This window comes from Strix aluco, chromosome 2 (genome assembly GCF_031877795.1).
Source record: "Strix aluco isolate bStrAlu1 chromosome 2, bStrAlu1.hap1, whole genome shotgun sequence".
In the NCBI taxonomy this organism is placed as follows: Eukaryota; Metazoa; Chordata; class Aves; order Strigiformes; family Strigidae; genus Strix; species Strix aluco.
This window is the reverse complement of record NC_133932.1, coordinates 15,702,968-15,727,613: the sequence shown is the minus strand read 5'-3', so window position 1 is coordinate 15,727,613 and position 24,646 is coordinate 15,702,968. Positions and strand designations below refer to the sequence as shown.

Here is a 24,646-nt window from a genome sequence, read left to right as displayed (position 1 = left end):
TAGCCTAGCTTTTCCTTTATGTTACAATAAGCACTTCTTCAGATTTTATTAGAACTGGTGAAAGGATTCAGAACTTAACAAGGGTGAAAGGCAGATACAATGGCGTTACACAAGTCCAATTTCCTTAAGGAGCCAGGCTAAAAAAAACCCAATCACCAATGCATCTTTCACATTTACTCCATGTATTTATTATTAATTTCCCCATTTATTTGTAGAGGATGACATTCCTCAAACTTACTGCAGACAAAAAGAAAAACTCAGAATTCAGTAAAAAAAAAAAAAAAGAAATCTTAAAAACACACAACTGACCAAGGGAAATCTTAATATTGAAGCACATTCTGGAACTTGACAAAATTTTTAAGTTAATATTGTGTCCTTCCCTACTCCCTCTTAACTTTCCACAAAGAGTGGCCATTACACAACATTAACATCACTTCTCTTTACTTTAACTAGTTACAAAAAGAATGGGGGGTGGGGTAAAACAAACAAACAAACAAGACTTACTTCATCCTTAATGACTTTCATGAAAGGGAAAATTACTCTGACATTTGTAGCAATTCTTAAAAGCTGGTAGCACTGGTCGACAAAAACTTGTTTTGATGGGTTAGATTTAAGCTGCAGTTTACTCCAAATGAAGATCAGGTCCCTATAAGTACAGAACAAAATAGTTTTATTAGATTGAGTTTTAGAACTCTATCACTAAGCATGATGCATTACTAAGAAAAACTACTTGCATATTCTGTAACTAAAATCATATTTGAGGGCATAATACCAACCTAATTAACACCACAACTGTACCCAACGTACACAATGGAAAATGCAACTTAATTACTTTGTTAAAGAAGTCAGGGTATCTCCTATCACTGAGCCAATTAAATATTCAACAAAATATTAATGTATTCAGCTTAGTATCAGAGAACTGCATAATAAAATCAGATGCTACAGCATCTAGCCCTTAACACCACAGGCAATAAACGTAAGGCTGAACAGCAAGCTCTGTGCACCCTTGGGATTAAGTTACTTTCAGTGCAAGGATGAGGAGTCTTTCAGGAAAAGAAGTATCTGGAAAAGGGGAGTGTTGTAGAAAGCTAACTTCTTATTATGGTCCACTGACAGGAAATATTAATGTTCTCCAGTTATGCATATTACAATACAATTTTCTTTTTTTACTGCTGCCATCACTGGTCTTTCTAGCCAACAGCAGTTATGTGAAAGTATCAGGCTCTACAGCCAATTCATACATCTCTCTGATCTTCAGTCAAGTAACATTTCTGACTGATACAAGGAAACATAAGAATAGATTGCTAGACTGTGCAGCAGAGCTCCTACACAGGTAATGTGTTTAGTCTATAAAATATAACTGATGGAAATTTACAGCCTGTAAGTTCCATGCACTTTAATTCACAGACTCGGAAAGACAACTGGACCTAACTTTTAGTTATAAGAAAATTTGCCAGCACAAAGATTTTACACAGGAGTAGATATAGTTAGGAGCAGGCAGAAATCCCACTATAACATCACAATGAAAACAGGGAACCAATCTACTTTCATTTTCTGAAGGAAGACACTTTTTTATTCCACCAGCCTCCTCCCTCAGAAAACACAAACCCTGTTACTGACAAAATATTTGGCTCATCTTCCAGAGTCTCTAGTCTATGTCAGCTACAAATCAGGCAAACCTTTTGAGCTTAAGCTTGTCTAGTGGGGTCAGTGCCTGCATGAAGGGAAGTGACAGAACTGCCTATGACAAAACACCAACCTCACTTTTAAATTTAGGACAGCTCTACAATTCTGCTCGACATTAAGAGCTAGACAAAAGAGCTTGATAGTTTTCTTTCATTCAGAACCCAAGAAAACATGTTGAAAGAAATATCAAGCTTATATGGGTGAAACTGAAAAAGGAGTTCTACAAGCAGCTCTACCCACAAAAAATTAGTCTTACAGGTTTTCTAAAGATACAAGCTGTTCACCTCTGCCTTTAGCAGGCTAGAAATCTAAGGTCTTGAAAGTCTGCAAACTTCACGTACACATTTGAAACTAACTAGTGTTTTCATGCACCAAACCATTCATAAAAATTCAGTAAAAGTCTCAACCTGGAGTACAAAAGAAAGAACTGAACATTTTTTCTGTCAAATGTTACAGCAGTTGAATAATACAGCTTATTCTCTGCTTTGTCTCACACCATTTCAGAGCAAGCCATTTCAACAGTAATTCCAGAGAATTTGAGAAAACTCAGATTATTCTTCTGTGAGATTAGTGGTTAAAGCGGCTTGCCATGTGTTCAGACAAGTGTGACAGCTAGCACAAGGAAAGAGATGAAAAAGGAATGGAGAAAACTGAAAATAGAAGGAGTAGCTCCATTGGTGAAGAGCAAGCTGTCAAAGCAGTTTAACCACCATTTGACTAGATCCTGATGTGAAATAATATTTTAGTTTTATTTCTCCCTGTAGACATGGAGGTTTCTTCTCAAGCACATTTCTGACTTTGATAATCATTAAGGATTAAAACATTCTTGAAGAGCTGATTATACTCTTATTTCAAACACTTAAATGCTTCGGATACCAACTTTAATGCTGAAATGAGCAGTACTTGAGGTATCTGTGTCACTGAGCACAACACAGATGATAAACTTGAGATAATGGAGGCAGGAGTAGTTTTCTATTTGCTCAATTATTATGGCATAATAGTATGGTACTTAATTACATTTACTTCTTGGATAGTAGAACCTGGTTCACCCTGAGGCCTGTGCTTAAACTATTATGGACATGTGTTGGGGCAATTTAAAGTGTTACTGTGAGATCACAGAACTGGGTACCTCTTTACCAGAGACAACCAGGTATTCCAGCCTGTTAATCCCCCTCAAAATACCAAAACCTTTGCGTGCCTCCATAGCAACGTGAGGGAATGGTTAAGCCTGTCATTCCTTAGCTAGATCTAAAACCTTTGCTATTGTTGCTAAGTAGAAAGTCTGTTTATCTTTGGGTATAGATAGCATGCTTTACCAAAATGTTATCCAATTCACAAAAATTACCCAAAGGCCATAGCCTTTGGCCAGAGCCATTGAACACATGGGAAAAATTCCCTGACCTTCTGAATTTACTGCATAGGAACCACCTGAAAACAGCCAAAACGACATTTAAGAATTGCCTGGCAGAGAAGACAAGCCATTCTGCTCTGCCTGTTCCACCAAAGTTTTGGCTGTCTTTCTGAAGAGACATCACTTTTTGATACTAGAAGGTATCGCATCATTATGGACTGATCTCTTACCAATACCTTGTACATAAATATTTCTAGTAAGACCAAGCACAGCTTGCTTTGTGATTAATTTGCAAGTGGGCTTTCACTTCAGAAAATAGTTCAGGTCATCTGAATCTAGAATTTATTCTTAATGAAAACAGTAAGAGTTTTGTGACAGAGCTGCTTAAAGTCCTCTACGATAATGAGAGCTAATGGTTTCAGCATGAAGATTTCATATAAACTGCTTCACATGAAGCAATAGCAAATATCTGCTATTTACAGCTTTCTAATCTATTTTGATCTCTTATCTTTGCTAGCAATGTTTGCTGCTAGATCCCTGCTAGATCTGCAGGGTCTTCAATTCCAGAGAAGGCAAGATGATTTAAGCTGTGCTGAAGACATTAAAATCTTCTCTAGGGAAAAATACATTATGTGGGTTAATTTAACCTGGCTCCTATGTCTTCAAAAATTTGAATTACAGTATAGCCATGCCTTCACAAGCTTTGTTCCAGTTTCCATTATCTATTAAGCATTATGCAGACTTGTTTCATTGGGTACACAATTGCTGAGGCTCAGCATCTGTAAAGAATGAAACAGCTATTCTAGCTGCACAGACATAACTGCTCTGTACTCTTTCAAAGATCCTCAGGTTCTAGATTCTGAACACAAGATTAAAATACTAAGATGCCAAAATGCTTTACTGGATAAACAGATATCAAACAGTACTTTAGCCTCTTCTCGAATTTCATTTTTGACATCCACTTTGCCAGATGTAAGGACAGACATCTTGTTTTGAATAGCAATATTTAAAGCGAGTGACACGAGACTTAATGATCAACTGGGTAAGAGCAAGGTTAGCATGTTGCTACAGCAAAAGGTTTAAGTAGGTTTAATTCCAATATTTAAAATGCATTTCTTAAAAGACTGAATCCCTGAAACACAAAGCACTAACCATGTAACTAATACGTGTAGGTTACACCTGCAAATTTCCTGATAAGTAAGAAGTCAGGAGATGCAGCATTTGGGCAGGAATCAGGAAAGCTGGATTCCATTCCGAAGTTGGTTGCTGGAATCACACTAACTATGTACACCTTTTTGGTTAAACTTATCTGCGCTATGAGGACAGTCATGCTCACCTTTTTCTGGACAGACTGAATGAAAAATGCCACGAGGTACTGCCAATACATTGTATTATAAATGGATGTCATAATCATAATTCAAAAGCTTTTTATTCAATGCAATCAGTTACTCATCCAATAGTTACAGAAAAGTTTTATTAACAAACCAAGCCTGAGCTTTATTACTTCCACAAGAAAAACAGGTAGACATCTTACTTTTCAATTCCCTGAAATCTAGGAACAAGGAAATCTTATATACATTCTAAACTCCATATTAAAATTAGTTACTCAGATCAATAATTTAATCTCGATTTAAAAATTGATCAAATATTTGCTGACTAAGCCTTTTTGCTTCAAACTACATAATCAAACAAATTAAGCATACTTTATCAAGGAATGCAGATGTTACTTTAGGTAGAAATTATACAGGCTAAACAGAAGGATTACTTTCCTTAGCCATCTTTCAGTTCTCAGAACGACGAAATTTGTTTCAACAACTCTACAGAAAACGCTTCTTAGCCATAAGAACGTCCAACTATCAAGCTGATTCAGTGTGCATGAAGACATTCTTAAATATTTTCTAGAGGACCACCATTTATGTTATGGCTCTTTATGAAACAGAAGTTTGCATAATTCATAGCATGTTTCCAGAACCATATATTATCTTTTTAGACACACTGGTGACATACTACAGTTTGGTTATTATAAGCAGTGTCATTTAACTAGCAGAACAGCAAAAAATCTGCATTGCCAGAGTCTACAGACTGCATATTCTTACACATTGCTAATAATAAATGCCTTATTTATAGGTATTTACAGCTTAAAGCATGTAAAGGCTCACCCTTCTGTTACTCTGAAAGAGTTAATAAGTGTTATATACTATGCAGGCTACCACTGTACATGATTGTGTGTAAAAAGGCAACAGGCGTTAACAGATGTACTAGGGATGTTTAAAAATCACGTTAGAATGTTTTTATCTGGTATTTTAGACTTGAGCTACACCTCAAAGTTAAATGAGTTTCATGTTGGCAATAAGCATTTATTATCTGCTAAGCTGCTTCACCAGAAATAAAGTATTTACCATATACAATACATGTCCCCATTTTGAAGCTGTGGGACTAGGAACGATTCACATAGCTGTAAGGCTAAGGTAGTCTTCCCTTCTTTTTCAGTGTTGCAGATGATCTCAATTCCACTCTTGCAATCAGTCCTCAACAAGTGCTATACAATTAAAATAAAATCAATTTAGACAAATTTGCTAACATGAAATAAAAACCTATCAGTCCTTGCTATATTAAAGAAGCTACTGAAAACTTCAGGAATTGCTATTAACACAGGATTTCTTTGGAACAGCTTTTGTGTAGGTAGAGATTTTGGAGATATTTAAAGCTCTTTCATATTTCTTAGAGTAACAACAATCAGAGTAATTGTCTGAGAAATCAAAAGACTACACAAAAGCACTTCTTTGCACGGTGGTAGCTTGTTCTTAAAACAAGGTTACGAAAAGCATCATTATCTAGTAAGTGCTATCAGTGGTAAAAGTAGGGCCACGTTCAGCTAGAGCATCATTTTACATACTGGGGCATCATTAAAAAAAACTTTAAGGCTAACAAAACTATATAGTGTACAAAACACTGGACTGACATCAATTAGGCTCAAGTGCTTTCTCTAAAATAATAGTAAAATAGTCAATACACTGAAGTTACAAAATATTAATGACTCAAGTTATTTAGGGAATATATCTACAAGTAAACTTGACCAAAAAATTGCATTTAGGTCAACAAGATTTGTAGGCACTTAACATTTAACTTTTCAAAGCTTAAGCCAGCACTAAGTTAAGCAACACCAGTGTAGTTGCCTGATTTTATGACATTTGATTCTACAAAAACAGATTTCCATATACTCCTTTTGACAACTTGTATACAGTAAGTATAATGTACCACTTCATTAAAAAAATGTATACTGACAAACAATACCTCCTGGAATAGCTGATCTTCTAATGGTGACATATAAAGACAGGTGAAAAGAGCTTGATGGAAATACAGATCTTTACTGATATCTGGATGATTTATGCAAGATTTGATAAGAGCCATTGCCTCAGGGATGCGTTCACAGGCAATAAGGTATCTGGCACGTAGTTCAAAGAACAGTGGATTTTCAGAGCTTAAATATTTGTTAACTGTACAGAAAAGAAAGATTTAAAGGCAATTAGAATATGAAGTCCAAACAACAAATATATTTAAATGTAATGTTGTTTTTAATAGTGCAATGTCAACAAATAATATAAAAAAGGCTCTGTTAAAGAAGCTATCATATATTAAATGAAATACCATCAAGAATCTGTCCTTCTGCTTGGAAACAGAAATAGTTATTTTTCTTACACCAGCAATCTAGCTCAGTATTTTGTTTCTAACAGATCAACACAAGGTGCTGCAAAGGATTAGTAAAATATACACTATATAGAAGCAGATATGAACTCTTTTGAGAAAGAAAACTCCCTTCTTTCTCAGCACTGGAATCTGGGTGATTGTCAGAAGTATAGTATTGACATCACTTCCAACACTATAATTATAAATATTTAAAACAACTCAGGATACTCATTACCCATTAAAATGGAAGAGCTCAGAGTGGTGAAAAAGGTAACTACAATTCACATGCTGATGCTTTATGTAGCTTTGAACACCTTGCTTTTGCTTGGAGAAGTGGAAAAATATACTTTTTCTTCCTCTAGAAGTGCTATTGGGCACAATTCTAAATCCCTAAATACCTTTAAGTTCTAGGCTCCGACTTCTGGAAATCTGTTTTTCAGATCTAGAAGCTAATCTTAAAGCTAACACTTGAATGAAATAGTTTCAACTGAGATACTCAAAATACTCAACATTTAAGTAATAGAGAAATTATGAAATACATAGAAGACACACTTTAGATCTCTATTATAAAAGATGACACAGATTCTAGTGTCTCAGGATTAAAAGTTAAGATATTACTCAACGGTACAAAATGCAATAATGCTGCTTTTATTTTGAGAATTGTTTGCATCTTGTCAAGTAAATGCCCACTCTGCATAGTGTGGTAACACTTACGTAATGTATTGGACAATATGGCCTGATCTTCCTTTTATATTCTCAACAGCTACCTTAAGAGAAAGAGTTAAAACCCCACAATTTCTAGTACATACCCTGTAGTGTTGTACAGTGTTTCATGTTTTAAAAAAAGAAAAAAGAAAAGAGATTGTCAATGTAAAGTCAATGAAGGCTAGAAGTGAGCATGGGAAGTTTATACCTTAGAAGGAACCTGTATTAAGAAAGTTACAAGCGACTGAAAGTGACACTTAAAATGATTAAAGAAAATAGAAGTGGTTACTGAAAAACATAACCTGTACAGCTAAGAGAAATTTTTTTCCCAAAATAAAAAGATTACTTGTATAACAAGCTTTCACTTAAACTTTTTTTTAAAGGACACCTGTTTGAAAGACATTCCTTATGCTCAGAAACAGGGTTTGTTTAGCATCTTTATTTTTACACAAGCTACTGGCATTATATGCTAATGAACATTTAAGAAATATTATTTAAGATGATGTAAGTTTTTAGATGAGATTTCTTAACAGATATACTATAAGGTCCACCATAAGAGAAGATCTCAAACCCACTATCCACTAGCACTTCTGGGTACAAACTTAGTAAAGAAGATGACTGAAAGAAAAGCCAGTGTCTAACAGCGGTCATTAACTGCAAGAAAAAGCAGTCATACAGAACAATCCTTAAAGCAAGTAAAGGCCTCCTCTTTGTTGAAATAACATACTTACAATAATAAACCAAATCACCAGTTTCATATGCAAACATTACCCAACAGATTCCTGAATATTCACACCAAAAAATTAGGCCAGAAATACTTGGCTTTTGTTACATGCTAATGTTAAGAAAATGCTGCGCGTGTAACAACTGGCTGTAACATCCTTTTCCCTCAAACTAGGGAAGACTGCAGTCCACAATACAGGTTAACTTGTTGTATCATTCCCACTTTCTGCGTAGAGAATTCTTTGGTCAGTATGCCCGTCTGCTCCATAAATGTGAATCCCACTTCTGACAGCATGAGCTCCCAGGGAAGGGCATCTCCTACACCCTCCGACACAGACAGCACGAGCTCCCAGGACAGGGGTCTCCTACACACTCCAACACTGTTTAAAAGACTCTGAGTCCCAGCTTTGTGCTCCCTCCCTGCAGTGGAATGCCCTCTTTTCCCAAGGCAGCATTTACAGCTCTTCTAACCCCCAAGCAAAAGACAACTGCTAACTATAGTAGCATTTAGCCAAGCCTGTGTTACATTAAAAAAGGCTTGGAGAAAATAACATCTATTCTTGTCCAGGCAGCATGTGCAGTGCTTTGCTTTAGAGTGACAGATGCCAACCATCAGCTTAGAAACTAATTAACTGTTTACATCTAAGTGTACCTCTGTCCACAATACTCTTCTAGATGTTCACAGTAGGCTACCTTCTTCTCCCTAATCTAGAGAAGTTTATTGCTCCTATGTTTCAACCCTGCTATTTTTCTTTAAACCCAAACACTGCCTTCCTCTCCGGCCATATCAAAATAGACTGCAACATGTCAACATATACTACAATTCATGTACAGACACAGCGAGGTTTGTCTTGGCCTAAGCATCTCTGTGTAATTAATGAATCCAAGACAGGATTATGTAGTTCACACAGCACATATTTATCAAACTGACTTTTGCAAGTAATGGTTGGTGATTCAGCAGTAATAGGCAGTTTTCCTCATTTAAAATAGTGATCCCCGAGGGAACTATATGGCCAAGTTTCAAAATATACACCAAACATTGCCAGCCTATAAAGCAGCACAGAATGTTTGCTTTGTGTAAGACTTCACAAGAATCAGATTTTAGAGGAAGTAAAACAAGAAAGAAAAAGCTTCCAAAAGATGTTATCTAAAATAATGTGTTTGTCATCACAGATGAGACATGTCAAGGGGGTGTGTGGGGATATCAGAAGATAAAAGAAGGAAGAATACCTAAGGAGAGGGGAAGGAGATGTGGTCTGTAACAAAAAGAGATAAAATGATCATCTAGTGACAACAGTCAGTCTCATTCCTACTCTGCCAAGTTAAAACTAAGTAAAAATCCTCAAACTGCTATCAATAATATAGAGGCTTCATGATGACCAAAGGAATCATTAAGAAAAAGACTAAACTAATTCTTTGCTCGAGAGATGGAGATTGAGACCTAACTTCAGACCATAACCACCAAAACTTCTAGAGTTCGTCATGCAATGAGGAACAGAACAAGGATAATCTTTGGCTTCATTTTGTTTCTATAGGTATTTCACTAGAAGTTTATCAGATACATAATAAAAATCATGGGTAAACTATGTTGCTCACGTGCTTGCTTCACAAAAGAGACAAAACAATGAAGACTACCCACTTAATCACATTAACTTGCTATTAAAATACTTTCTCTGGTTAAGGAGCCAGCTCACTGAACCGTTCTGGCTTTAAAGTCCTCTTCCTCTCTCTTCAGAACGAACACATTGTCATAAACACGATAATGAATTTGAATCATGCATTACACCATAGTAACTAGAGAAGAACTAGTATTTTCTATCACTATCAAATAGAAACAACTTTTTAAGAGGTCCTCTGTGAACACTGCTAGCAAATATGTTGCATAAGATGTTAGTAAAGACTTTACTATAGATTATTTTCCCCTTATGAACTTTCATTTACATTCTGGTAATGTTTGTTTCCACACACCATTAAAGGTGTTGGTTTACTTTGCACACTGAACAGAAACCCTTCTCCTACTCCAGGAATTACACAAACATAAACAGAAAGCAGCTATCAGGTGTAATCACAGGCCTCATTCTAAACAGAACCAAGAAAAGCCACAAGCCTGACTATTTACAGTTTAAAAGAAAAATTAAATGAGTCAGACTACCATGAGACAGAAATACACGTCAGGTCCTCCCCTGAACATGTTACTTCAGTAGCCTAACTGAAGTCAAGTCACTCTCCACACTCTTTCAGGGGTTGAATGCCTTGATTTGGTAAATTCATTTGATAAGTAACTGCTCAGTAGCCTCTTCTACCTGAATAATCTGATCTCTACGCCATAAAAGTGGACTTAAACTGCTAGCAAAGAAATCTAGTTTTCTGTCAAATAAAAAAGGGACCAGTACATTTACTACAGAAAAATAGTTAAATTGTGTGCCACGCTAGCTGACAACACCTGACCCTAATATCAAAAAAGCGTAATTTAACACATTTTTTAGTAGTCTAAAAATTAACGTGGTAAACGAAATACCTAATTCCTGTGATACAGGCTTTGCTTTAAGAATTGCTTGTAATACTGGATCCTCCCATGGTCCACCATCTCGGATGATGCGAGTCACTAGTTCCAGGTTCGTATTTCTGTATCTATTTAGAAGGTTCTGACATTCCTACATGTAAAAAGAAGAACGATTAGAAAGAAGAAAAACAGTGTCTAAAAATAAAGTTAGGCCATTCAAAAGATAAGATACAAGAAAACCCATACATGTTTAAGTATTTCCTCATTCAACAATTCAAGCTACAAAGTCTTTTATTGACCAGGCCTACACAAAGCCCTAAAGCAACAACTTACATTCACTGAAAACAGTAATACAACTCTGTAAACCAGAATGCTCATGTCTTCTATAAGCACACAGCAAGAGCCTGTCATTTGCATAACAATGCAAAAATGTCCTTCCTCGAATTAGAGATATTACTGGCATACACTGTGGGAGAAGTCTTCACCTCGTGCTAGTCTGCACAGATTTAGACATGTTGATGCTGGATTTGATATCCAGTGATGGTGTCTGAATTCTACTGAACAACTGAATTAATCCATGTGAGTCACCAGCCCTCAAGCAACCATTCTTCTCCAAATCACTACATAACAGAAATTATGCTTGCCTAAAATAATCCGGCATGTTTTAGCCACCCATGATTTTCACATATGCCAAGTTCCCCCCTGTCCTTGTTATTTGCTGGTAAAAGTGTCAGCATTAATATTAATGAACAGTAGAATTTTAATCACAAGAAAAAGGTGTCTAATTTTGAAACAAAAAGATGGAACTGAAGAATGGCTTCTATGCACATACAATTCTTCACATGCTTTTTTTCTGTAAATTCTTTTAGTTCCAACTCAGTTTTTTTCTTTTATATTCAGATGAATATGTTTGACGGTAAAAAAATGGTTAAGTAACTGAAAGAATGGTTTTCACTACCAGTTTGATTACACAGCTGATTCAGAAATTCTTTATCTAAAAAATAATGTAAAGATACATTTTAATACAATCATTGTTTAAAAGTCAAGGCAATTGAGAATTATAATACAAAAGCACGAAAGTATTATACATCACACTTTTCCCTAAATTCTTTCTTGTTCATAGATTGCTCTTGAAAAGCACTTACTGCAGGATGGCCAAGATGTCCCATTACTTTTATGCAAGAGACTCTACCCATTCCTGAGGATGCTAAGCCACTCCTTGACCCCATTCTTCTACCAGTTCTAATCAAGCATGTAATTGCTGCTGGTTTGATAATTAAGTAGTGCTGACACATTAATTTGTAGCAGCAGTAACAAACAGGTATCAACATAAAAATAACAAAGGGATATCTATTTTTCAACTGCAGTTCCATGATCAGTATTAACAGAAGAAACAACTCTGTTCTTCATCCTTTCTTTTTCTACAATAAAGTTTCCTCTCATGGTGACAGAAGTGCTTGTGCTCCCATGCAGTGAACTCTACTCTCCAAATCAGTTCAGGTCAAATAGACTTATCTGGAAAAAAAAGTTAAGTTTTTTAATCCAGAATCAAATGATGCAGTTGTATATAGCCATAGAAAACCTTGTCTCAGGCTAGCCAAGAGTACAACAGTTTTAAACAACGAGAGTTTATGGTGACCTGAAAAGTTCATTAAGAGAGAGCTTCAATTTCAAATTTACTGTTTAAAACCACAGAGGGAAACTTGAGGTTTCATGTCATGAACTGGTATGCAACACTGGATGACACTAAATTCTAATGAGATATAAACAAGCAAAGCTTCCCTTGTCTACATGGGAAATGCACAAAATAGATCTTTAACAGATCAGCATTACAAACAAAGAGTATGTTTTACTTAGCTCAAGTAGCAATTCAAATAGTAATACTGATGATAAACATAAGAATAAATGGCCTTCCCTTTAAATATACTTGTGTTTTTCTTTGGGTATAAATCTAAGTAAAGCACCTACATTCTTTCACTATAATGGCATGTTTCCTCCAGGTTATATATCCACAAAAACTGTCTTTATGTGTACTAAAATAGTATTATATGTTTATATGAAAGTAGGCAACACTACCTGGATTGAACCTAAAATATCTTTCAAAGGATCTTCATAGAACTCATCCTTTCCAAAGAACAGCAGCAATTCAAAAAAACTCCTAAAAAACAGAAGTAGTGACAAGTCAACCAAACTAAAAATGTTAATTAAAAAAAATGAACTACTGTAAGTCTGTTAGTTTTCACAACACTAAGAACAAAATTAGGATTTTTGTAAGTTCTAGACCCGTGCCCATACCAAAGTCATCCTAAAGATTTTGGCTAAAGCCCACACTCTCTAAATGTAACTCTTATTCCAAAAATGTTATGTTGGTCTGATACTTTGAGCTGGATTTGGACAGTTAGATTTCCACACACACCCCCCAAACACATTTTTCATCGGGCAGCAAGTCGCAAACACAATACATCTACAGATAAGCTAACAAGACCAAAACAGTAATAAACCAAATTACACTTAAGCACAACTTAAAAACTCTTCTGCCTTTTTCATAAGTTCAGGACATTTAGACTCACAGAACCTGCCTCATTTTCTCCCTCAAGAACTCTTACATCCTCTATACTGCTGCTCTCCATTCACCATTACAAAAGCGAACCTTCCTCAAAAGCCAAAGCACTTGTCAGATATGCAGCCATTTCAAGGATTAAAGGACAACGGTAAAATTATTATAGTATGCACAGTGTATAAGGAGTTACATTCAAGGAATAGTAAGCTCACGTGAACGCAGATTCCCAACAGCTCATATTTTCAAGTACCATAAGCAGTTTCTACTAACATTTTTTATTCCATTTCAGCCTGTCTTGCTGGAACACCCACTGAAGTCTCTTTATGAAGATGCAGGTTTAAAGGTGCTATTAATTTAATATTTTAAAAAAAACCCTTTGAAGATTATTTTCAAAGGGAGAGCTTTTGTGCAAATGGAACTACATTAATCTTCTGTGTGCCATTCAAATGACAAAATTGATGAAAAAACTTCAATTTTACCACCAACACATTTTTAAGCAAATCAGGTCTATATGCAGCAACATGAATTCACAAGTGCTACCTCAAAAGAGGTGGCAGATAAGGGAGAGGGTAAGACTGATCCTTTCAACAGCAGTCTAGATTCAAACTGACCTGTGGCCTCCATGTTTTCCATCATCTTAAAATATATGTCTAGCATTTTATTTTTAATACAGTGATTGAGATAAACAATCCTGATAGCAGAATCAGAGAGATTGGTAAAAAATAGCTTTCCCGAGCTCAAGTCAATTTAGGTCTTCAGTTACAGAAGCATACTTCCAGATAATACTTGCAACTCACTTGATTCAATCAAAAACTAGGTAGTTGGATCTCATAGATATGCAGAGGCAGCTCCAGTGCACCTACTACTGCTCTGCCTTAAGATCTTGAGAAATTTAATTTCTATTTGGAAAAGTAACTACCAAGTACTACACTAACATAATCTGCAACTGCTGGTTGAGAAAGTCATGAGTAGCAGGCAATAACTGAGTGACTCTCAGATGGAGATAGTAGTGAAAGAAAAACTGTGCATCTAGCATGTTTCAGAAACAGGACTGAACAGCAAAGGCTTTGGTCTTGTAACAGAAGATGAATAATTTTATTTAAGATTATTCCAGACATCTTTTCCAAATAAACAGAGAAAAATAAGACAACAGAGAGGGAGGAGGTGGATGACGACTCCTGAAAGAGGTTCCAGCACTCTTCCAACCTACAGGTTTGAGACAAATTCTGTCCAATGACAGAATTTTTCTCCAGATTAGGTCCTTGAATCTCAACTCAAATATGGAATGATAAAACAACCAGTACCCAATTAAGTACTTTCTTCTGAAAAACATGATCTCATTTCATGTTGATAAAATTTTGTAGCATATTTGACTCTTGGGAAAGGTCAGGCTTGAGTCATGTCATGATCTGGAAAGCAGCCAAACTGGAACTTAAATATGACAAAACCAGTTATAGCAAATGATGCATGCATCCATTTTTTTTTTTTTTTGCTTTGACTGATTTGAAGCGAATAGGATCTTGAAAAAAAAATCTGGAAATTAATAGTGAACGAGTGTAAACTAAAGGTTTTTTCCCTATCAATGTACCTGCTCCACACTCTTATCAGACTAATCAAAGGAAGCTATCAAAATATTTCTATTTCCTCATCACCAGTGTGCATTCAGTTAAAATTACTATAGTCAATTCCAGCTTGGCCCTGTTAACTTAAACCAGTCTGCAGCATTGCACATCCATGTTTACATACATCCCTTTATAATAATGGTGCTTCTATATTTATCACATCACTACTTTGATATTACTGGCATCAGAAGATTGCCTAAGAACACTAGTATGCTGGCACCATTATTAAAATCCCCCAATATTAATGGCAATACAGATGCTGCTTCATTTGTGATGAATAGCAAGGCTAGTAAGCATAGGAAATGGAACAGTCATTACTGTTAATAGTTTATTGTCTGGTTACCAAGGAAATCTTACACGAGTATGACAATACAGTCAGGCAGATTTTTGCTCTCCAAGAACTAAGACTTAATATACACCAAATTTTCAAAAGAGATTCAAGCTAGGTTTCCCAGGTAACTGCAGCAACTAAGCCCCAGGATCCCTTTATGATATCACATGTAAAACTACTCCAGTCAGCCTCTGAAGAAAAAATAAGCTGGCATTCTAGAATGGAAGAAAATCTCAGTGAGTAAACCCAGCTCCAAAAGCCAAGATAGACAGGGGTGACAGGAACTCAGTGACCAATTCAATTCTAGATTATCAGGAAGTGACCACCCTACATACAACAAATACCTGAATTCTTACTGTTTTTCCTCCCAAGCTTTGATATTAGAAAGTATATAAAAAGGGTGAACTTTATAAAAAAACTTTATAAAAACTAGCAAAAAAAAACCCAGAGGTCACCATGTTTTGATGCAACTGCCACTTATCCTCCAGTACCCAAGCACTCCAGTTTTAAAAATCATGGTCTTACGATTCCATAAATAGTCCCATGTCAAATAGTTTCATAAGCACAACACAGTAAATCTCTTTGGTGAAGTTTCACCAACACTTAAAGATAGCATATACTCTCTAAGTGTACAGAATAAAGCCTTAACTTCTATGTAATTAGTACTAATAGCTCAAGAACAGTGGAATGGATAAAGCAACCCAGTCCTCCTGACAGAGTAGACTAAGAGTGGAAGACTAGGAAAGCATTCACTCTGACGACTAGACGAGACGGGAGCAAGACATTTCCACACAAAATTCTGAACTGAGATACCGAGCTGTATTTGAAAGCACCGCTCAATGAGAAAGCAGTTTAACCAGCTGCAAAGAATCTGATTTACTCCAACGTAACTCACAATAAAGCCAGCTTTTCAGTTTTTATCCCCATCTGCCAAGAGAAGATCAAGTACACTGCATCTCAGATAAGTGTATCTAACTCACATAATGATTTTTTTTCTTCCATTCAACACTGAGGTTTTGAAGCTTGAAAAGTAGGTTTTTAGAACAAGAAAAAAAATGTGACTTTTACTTATCTACTGATCATTACCCTGACACTTTCAGCCTTCATGTGGGAAAACCACCCAGAACCATCAAGAAAATCAAGATTAGGGCAAGATTTATGACCTAACATTCTGCAGTTCTGTAAGTTGAGTATGACTTTTTGTCAGTTAACTATATAAGTCATTCCCATAAACACTTTGATAACTCAAACATAAAAATCCATTTTTAAATTAACTAATTTCTTAAACATCACAAGAAATGTTTCTTAACAAATACTTAGCTTATTACATCACTAGAGGTAGAAGAGCAAAAACTTTATCTAGATTATTTACAATTATGTACTGTCAAAGGTTGGTCTTCAAATACTCCAAAATAAGATTTTCCAAAAAGCCTGTATGGTGAACACTTACTCTACTGCTATTATAAAAGGAACACAGATAGTCTGCATTGTAAAGGAAGTAATACTTATAAAAAAAAAAAATAATGATGTACTTACAAAGCTAGGCTACTCAATACGTATTGTACGTGCTCACATTCAGCTGGGAATGATACACAGGCAGACGTGAAACAACAGAGCGCTGTCTGAAGCACCTGGAGCTGAGGCAAAGGAACCTGCCATCTTCCAGCATAGTCTTCAACAACCTAACGACAAGAAACATTGACATATATATTACAATGGAAAATATTCTCTTTAGTCAAAAATAAGTAGTTAATACTATACCTGCTTTATTTCCCCTTCTCCCTTAGAAGTAGGGTTTGTAACCAAAACCCCTTACCATTGTGTTATCAAACCAAAAATAGAAACTTTATGACCTACATTATAGGATATACTAAAAAGGACCTTTGACTATTCTTTTCAGAGGGTAAGGCAGAAAACTTCCATCTTGTATAGTATCACAGTAGATATTTGCAAGAGGATACAAATTACAGATATATATGGATATATAACAATATCCAGACATTCCATTCTAAAACTTTCAGAGGAGAATGACTAGCCTGCACTCTTCTAGCCTTTTCGTCAGCAGAGAAAGGCACAAACACACCGGTCACACTTTTCTTATCTGACCAAGTAAGTAAATTTGGCCTGTCTTACTCATATGATGGAACTAAGGCTAGTTGTGCCCTGATCTACAGTTACAGAACTGCACCACTATTTACAGAGATACATGAAGATTGTTTTAAGGGAGAAAAATCCTTGCCTGGTCTACTAGTCAGTCTTGTTTGTATTAATAAATGCATATTTCTGGCACTACCTCTGCCCACACTGGGAGGCTCAATAACCCATCACCATCTGACATTTCTACATGGGTATCTCGACACTGAAGTCCTCTGAAAGGCCCAGTCCATTTAGAGCACTCCACGTACAAAACACACAGCACTGAGTTCAGCACAAAGCACAGCAATAAAACAGATGTCTGTAAAGGCACCCACCAGTTCTGTGACAGATTAGTTGTTATGCAGCAGTCCCCCACAAAGAAGAAGGCCAAGGGCTTTGGGTCATCTTTTCTCCTTTAATCAACAGCTAAGACACAACTCTTACGCAGTACTCTAAGCAGAGACTGAAAACTGTATTCCTTGCACGATTTGGCATATAGCTTATCTCATGGCACTACAGTCAGGCTCCCTTTGCTCACTTACTCTTGCCTGATTATTTTTTTTTTCCATCATAGCAGCACAGCTTCAGTATAAGCAGAAGAACAGACTAGCTGCACTTCAGGGCACTCTTCTCCAGCTGAGGAAACCTAACTGACATCTCCTACATCCTGCAAAAGTGAGAAGCAGGTGGGGAAACACAATGCCATCAGCCATGTTGTGAAGATAAATCTGAAGCACTCCCATCGCATATGGAAGAGACAAGTAACTGCCTTCAAGAAAGCTATGAAGTGCCCATTCCAGTTATACCTGGCTACTACCTCAAGAGGCAGGCTGGCCAACAAAGCATAGACTAAGTCAAAAATCAGATATAACCTTCTTCAGGATTTCTTTTTGACTTAAAGTCTGTGAATCCCACTTAGATTTGTCTAATTCCCCATGAATTAAATAAAGGGCTTATAAGTCAGGTTAAATGGCCTACATTTGTAGTTCCAAAGCTGCGTGCCTAAGTTTGTTTAAGGCTCTGCAACATGAACAGGCCAGTGTCCCATTTCTGACAGTTTGGTTATAGCTGCTCCAAAGCAAAGCAGTTACTGATAATGGGACTGGTAACTTTTTCTCCTCACCAACAACAGCTGAGACTGATTTATATTTTGTAAGTGGATTTTGACTTTCCACCAAATTTATGTTTGAAAATCTGCTTAATGCAGCAAATATCTAGGTCAACTGGAAGAGAATTAGCAGACTTAGATAAATATTCTTCCTCTTACAAGGAAGAATAAACACTTTATAAAATAGTACTGCCTCACACATCTATTGTATGTTCTCTGAAATACTTTTAACAAGGTCCCTTGCATAAAAACACAAAAGCCTTAGGAGAAACAAAGCAGACAGAGAACAAACGTCCTTTAGTGGTTTCAACCTCCAAATGGTCAAAGAATCATGGTTTAAACCCGGCCAGCAGCCAAACACCATGCAGCCGCTTGCTCACCCTCCCCCACCCCCAGGGAATGGGGGACAGAGTTGGAGGAGCAAGGGTAAGGAGACTCGTAGTTTGAGATAAAAAATTTAATAATTGAAATAAAATTTTAAAATAATAGTAATAATAGAAAATACAAATGGGTAATGCACAATGCGATTGCTCACCACCCACTGACCAACGCCCAGCCCATTTCCAGCTAGTGATCCCAGAGAAGAGAGAATCCTGAAACCACAATCCCAGAAACCAGTGAGCTTCCTGATCAACCCTTTAATCTATACACTGAGCATGACATTAAATGATATGGAATATTCTGTTGGCCAGTTTGGGTGTGTTGTTTTGTCAACAACCACCCCCCAGCTTCTTGTGTACCTGCACACTAGCAGGACAAGGAAAATTGCAAAGTCCTTGATTTCTTAGCAACAACTAAAACCATCAGTGCATTATCAACATTCATGTCAAATCCCATACCGAATCCAAAACACAGTACTATTGTAGGTACTAAGAAGGAAGGGGAAAAAAAATTTGCTCTATCCCAACCAAAACCAAGACACAAAGGTAGAAATAAAACATCAGTTTTCACCACAGTGTTTCAGAACACATTGACCTGAGAGGCACAGAAGCACAGTATACATACGTTCATAAATGATTTCAAGCAACAAGACAACATTGTGATGATACTGGGTTTTTTTCTTGGTGGCATAAAGTGCTAACTGTAAATAACTGTAGAAAGGATTTATGACAGTGAGTTCTGAAATTCAGCATAGACAAGTGTGCAGTGGTACCTGGGGAATAAAACAGTCTATAAACATGTAATGTTGGCCTCCAAACTGACAATTATCACCCAAAAGCAAGACTGTTATTATGGTAGATGTTTTAATGAAAAATCACCTCAATGCTCATCACAATGGCCAAGAAAGCAATTTAATATTAGGAGACTAATAAGATAAAACAAAGCAGAGTGTTAACGGATCAAAACCATAGCACATCCCCACAGCTAAAAAACTGCATGCTGGTTTGCTACCTACTCATTACTATCTCAAAAGAGAATACAGAAGGCCTAAAAAAAAAAGCTTCAAAGGCAGGCAAGAAATGCTAAGCAGCAAAATAAATTTCACATAAGGATCAATGCAGCTAACTAGGACACTTCAGGTTGTAAAGAAATGACAAGTGCATGAGGGGGGTCACCAAACAAGGTTGGCAAGCAGGATCAAAATAAATTACAGGAGGTAGTTCTTCACACAGTGTGCAGCTAAGCTGTGGAGCAACTTACTAAAGGGATGCTGTGGATTCTGAATGGCTACAGGAGCTGAAAATATATCCACCAAAAGTTACTAACTGAACTGAAAAGAGTTAGAGGGGAAGTTACTGTATTTGCTTATCTCATTCTTTGGTCAGGCATATATGAACTTTTGATAAGATTCTGGTCCTAGTATCAGTGTATTTCTTCTGCAAATAATCAGCACTCAAAAGCAATACAACAAAGGCTCATGCTGACGATAATAGTTAAGACACGGTAGTCTCTGAAAGGTGCAGTCCTACTACCACACTTTATAAAGGCCTATCAGTCTTACTAGTTGCCCTTGCTGCACCTACAGCGATCATCCGAACCCAAAGAAAGCTAACTCAGGAACTAACTGGCAAAGAACAGCCTCCTCTCCCCTAAAAAAGCCATCGGTCACTGTCTGCATCAGCTCTCTGAACCGGCCACCACCCTGCCACAGAAGTACCAGAGGCACCACAGAAAGGAAGACACCACACCACCAGCATTGCCTTCGGCAGTTAGTCTGCCACTCAAATGTATCCACAGAAGATTCACAGCAACAGACCTGCCACCCCAAGCTGCTGGGAAGAATATGAATAGCAACTTTTTTTTCTGAGTATGGATACCTGAAACCATGTATTCCTCAGTCCCAGGGAATTAAAAAAAAGTCTAAAATTGGTCAGTTCGCAACAGACTTGCAACAATCACCAGTAAAAGATGAAGGGGAGCGGGGGAAGAGAAAAAGCTAAAGTAAGTATGAAATAAATTGCAAACCACATACCACACACATTCTATATGGAAGGGGGGGTGGGAGATAATGTAGGTTTCATTTACAATTCTATGTATGCTTCAAAGTCTGCTTTTAAGTGGCCTCATGGAATGGCTTTTTCTAAATAGAAACACCTTTTTTTTTTTGTTCAAAATACTCAACATGCCGTGCTTTGAAACAGGACTGTAAACCAGAACGTAGGTAAAGGTTTATACTGAAAAGAACCCCCAAAACAAAAAAAATCCCCCCAAAACTTTACCACTTCTGATATTTTTCAAGGAAAACAAGTCAAAGGAACAAGCATATGCTCACTCTCATGTTGTGAAGTTGTGTCAGAGCACTTCAGAAAATCTGATTATGCTGCTTGAGTCCTAAATGTTTTATTTAAAGTTTACGTTTATCTGCACATCTTTAACGAGTACACTAATTTCAATATAATGAAGTCAAACAAGATGCACGTAATATCAAAACAAAGTGGCTTGTTCCTTGTCTAATACACAGTGCAGAAAACCAGAAGGGAGGTGACATTTTTATGTGATTTTCTGCAACAATTCCCTTCAAGAATTCTGTTGGGATGCAATTTTTATATACTTAAAGACTCTCTATGCATCGTTTCCCAGTCTGTCTTCACCTTTTAAATTACTACCACCCATGAAGAGACTGTGGGGCCTTTTGTCTGCCCTTTCTCATGCAGTGCAGATACAGATGCTGAAAGGGAGGCTGAAGCACCTTTCTGATACCCACCACCCCCCAATTCAATTCCACTTTTCTCCCAGACCGATAAACTACTTCCCCTTCTTTAATATGTTTAAGTAACTCAGAGGAAAATCCATGATTCAGATGTGTCCTATTAAGCACAAAATCAAGCCCAGACTTAGTCTCCTATAAGAAGTTTCTAAGAGCGCAGCTGAGGCATCTAACCCTGAAAATAATACGGTAGTAATTAAAGACCTGCACCAATGTAAAAAAGTATTTTTTCCTGGAATATTATTAACCGATGAAATATACACATTTATTTTAAGTGATTAAATATACATATACATATATATATGTAAAGTGATTTGACTATATTCCAAACACTTAAGAGAGATAACATTGCAAATAACTAGATATGCAAATGCACAGGACACAAGAAACAAATGTTTTATGCAGTGCTAAACCTGAAGTTGCTACAGCTTTTCCTGTCCCTCCCCACAACACACAAAGAAACTAAAAAGAAACTAATCCCACCAATTTTAAAGCTTTGTCATGACTAGGATTTTAAATGAAGTTGCTCCCATAACTTTCTGTGAGATTTAACAGTAAAGGAAATCACCACAGGATTAAAACCACAAAAGTTCTATGAGTAATTCTGTTCATAGCTTTCTGAAAAACAAAGCTAGTTGGCAAATATAGTGGTTGTCATTTCTTAAAATAAGCAAATATAGTGGTTGTCACGAATAGAACAAACCAAAAAGGATTTAAAATGCTAAGCAAAAAAGGGGCATGTTTAAAAAAAAAGTTTTCCTGAAAATTAAAAACCATAATTAAAAGCAACACCTACTCATGGCTGCCTATTCAGCAGAAGTACCAGGGCAGCTTGGATACCAAAGTTCAGTTCTAGAAGAGAACTTGAATAACACTAAATCTACTCTACCTGGAGACATCAGAAGAAATAATCACGCCTTTTTTACTGCCTTTTTAATCTATTTAGTGGATGATGAGCATTTTATACTGTTTCCATGTACAAACAAGTTGTGTTCTTACAAAAAAGGATTCCATTATCCAAACAGAGAGCAAGAAAGGCCTTAAGGTTTTAAGATAACATAAAACATTACTTAATAGACACAAGTTTAAAATGGTTTTATATGGTCTAACTAAAAACAAAAAAAGATGATGTAAGCAATGGCTTTACTGCAATTCACATGTGAATATTACATAAGGAGTAACCAAACATAATCACACTTCTGGCAAAAGAAAAAACATCACCCAGCAACAGCATGACACATCCTATGAGACAAGTTTCTGCCAAAGCTCTACCCTTAAAGCTAAATGCTTCCCCCCACCCTTAATCACCGAAATCTCATCCTTTTCCTCAGCCTGCTTGAGGCAAGAACAATATCTAAGACTGGGTTCCATATATACCTTACATTTAGCTATCCAAAGGGCCAGTTTTCATACATATTTACAGTCTGTCACTCGCACAAGAGTGAAGACTATACATTAATCCTAGAAAAGCAGTTTTGGCTACTTGTAGCACTCTAGTAAATGTGCCTGTGTAAGATTTTATGACTGAAACTTCAAGTATTTATATTAAAAAGAAGTAATATTCCTCCTCACCTTTTGATTAGCACCCCCCTACAGTGAAAAATCAATTAATTTAAAGAATTGGTTTGATTATGTATGAAAGAACAAACTGACAATCTTGCGAACACACACATGAATGCGTATGTCCAGATGACCAATGGTATTAGTAAAACACAACTTCAGATGCATTTCAGGTAAAAAGTACAATTACTTCTTTCCCTCATCTGAACAACTGCTACCCAAAAGCACTTAACTTTTTGATTTTTGCGTTACCTACTGCAATAAGTGTGCCTTTTCTTACTTGAAAAAGCCTGCGTGGGAAGGCTACAAGACAGACTATGACACAGAAGCACCATTCAATGGAGATCCTTCTTTTTAGGTATAAAAACCTGCAACTCCCTTATAAGTTACAATCGATATATTTTTCCAAGCAAAACTCAAAAGCTTGTTTTTATACAAAAGCTAAACTTTGAGACAAGACGTTAAAAACTGGAGAAGCAGCAATACCAAGAAGCTTGAGAGTGTGAAATGGAAGTTCCAAAGAAGTGGAAGGAGAAAAACGATACAAAGCTCAGGACAAGTATACAATGTATTTGTACATTTGTGCAATGTTTCCTTTTTTAAAGTACTAACTCCTTAATCCCACTTAAAATAGGGAGATAATTTCTATGAGTAAAGATGAAAGGATGGCAGGCACAGAAGCTGAGGAGAAGCCAAAACAAAGAGACTTTATAACTAATGACAAGAGCACTGAAGACTACCTCCTTCAGCCTCCCGATCTGCAAATAAAGAGGTTGCAAATCAACTACTATTGTGAATTCTCCCAGGAAGCTAACTGAAAACAGCCAAGTGCACTACATATACCCCAACCTAGTCTTGCATGACAGTGGCTTATCAAGTTTACCATCAAATGTCAAAGGCAAGAGTGCCACCACCTAACCCAGGACACCCTTTCTTTGCAGACAGGTAATCCTCAACCCAACTGAAGGCTCACACTTGGCATTCAGTTTGGGAATAAACATGACCTGGTGCTGGCCACTGCTGGTTTGTAAGGATTTCCTTCTAAACCTGAACTTCACTTGAATCTCAAGCAGCGCAGTCCTAAACTGCTAACTAGCAAATTGAATATGCTTGTTTTCACCAGCCAAGCATGGAAAAAAGACCCAGTAAACAGAGAACACAATGACAGGTTAACTTTTAAACTGTTTCAAATAGTTATGGTATTCTTTGATACGCAGGTAAATTTCGTTACTGCAGTGTATGGTCTGTCCTTTACAAGCTTTCAAGTAACTAGCAATGTCACACATTTAAAAACATGAAAAATGTCAGTCAAATGTGACTTTCAATGGTGCTCTCAATATTTAAGCAACTAACAAGTATAAAGCGTATTTATTCAGGAAGATACAAAAAACCCCACAAATCATTACAAAAGAAAATAGGTGGTTAAAAATTACAGATTCTATCTTCTCAGAGAAATAAGCTGCAAAGAAATTGAAGAGCTCACTTTCCACTACTAGCACTCATGTGAGCAAGATTTCTGTAGCTAA

At 36.6% G+C, this 24,646-nt stretch overlaps 1 protein-coding gene across 4 annotated transcripts in view; it reads right to left on the bottom strand.

Annotated features, from left to right (window-relative positions):
• Positions 1 to 24,646, bottom strand: part of ZNF654 (zinc finger protein 654) — a 37,297-nt gene that overhangs the window by 7,838 nt on the left and 4,813 nt on the right. The window contains exons 2-7 of one of the 4 annotated variants that reach the window (XM_074812143.1): positions 16,705 to 16,850; positions 12,732 to 12,813; positions 10,671 to 10,806; positions 6,332 to 6,534; positions 5,437 to 5,576; positions 505 to 646 (exon numbers count right to left, since the gene is read on the bottom strand). In XM_074812143.1, coding sequence (XP_074668244.1) covers positions 505 to 646; positions 5,437 to 5,576; positions 6,332 to 6,534; positions 10,671 to 10,806; positions 12,732 to 12,813; positions 16,705 to 16,850 — 849 coding nt within the window. Of the gene's footprint in view, positions 1 to 504; positions 647 to 5,436; positions 5,577 to 6,331; positions 6,535 to 10,670; positions 10,807 to 11,800; positions 12,141 to 12,731; positions 12,814 to 16,700; positions 16,851 to 24,646 lie in introns of those variants that run through there. The other 3 variants (XM_074812145.1, XM_074812153.1, XM_074812144.1) reach the window with 3 other exon arrangements.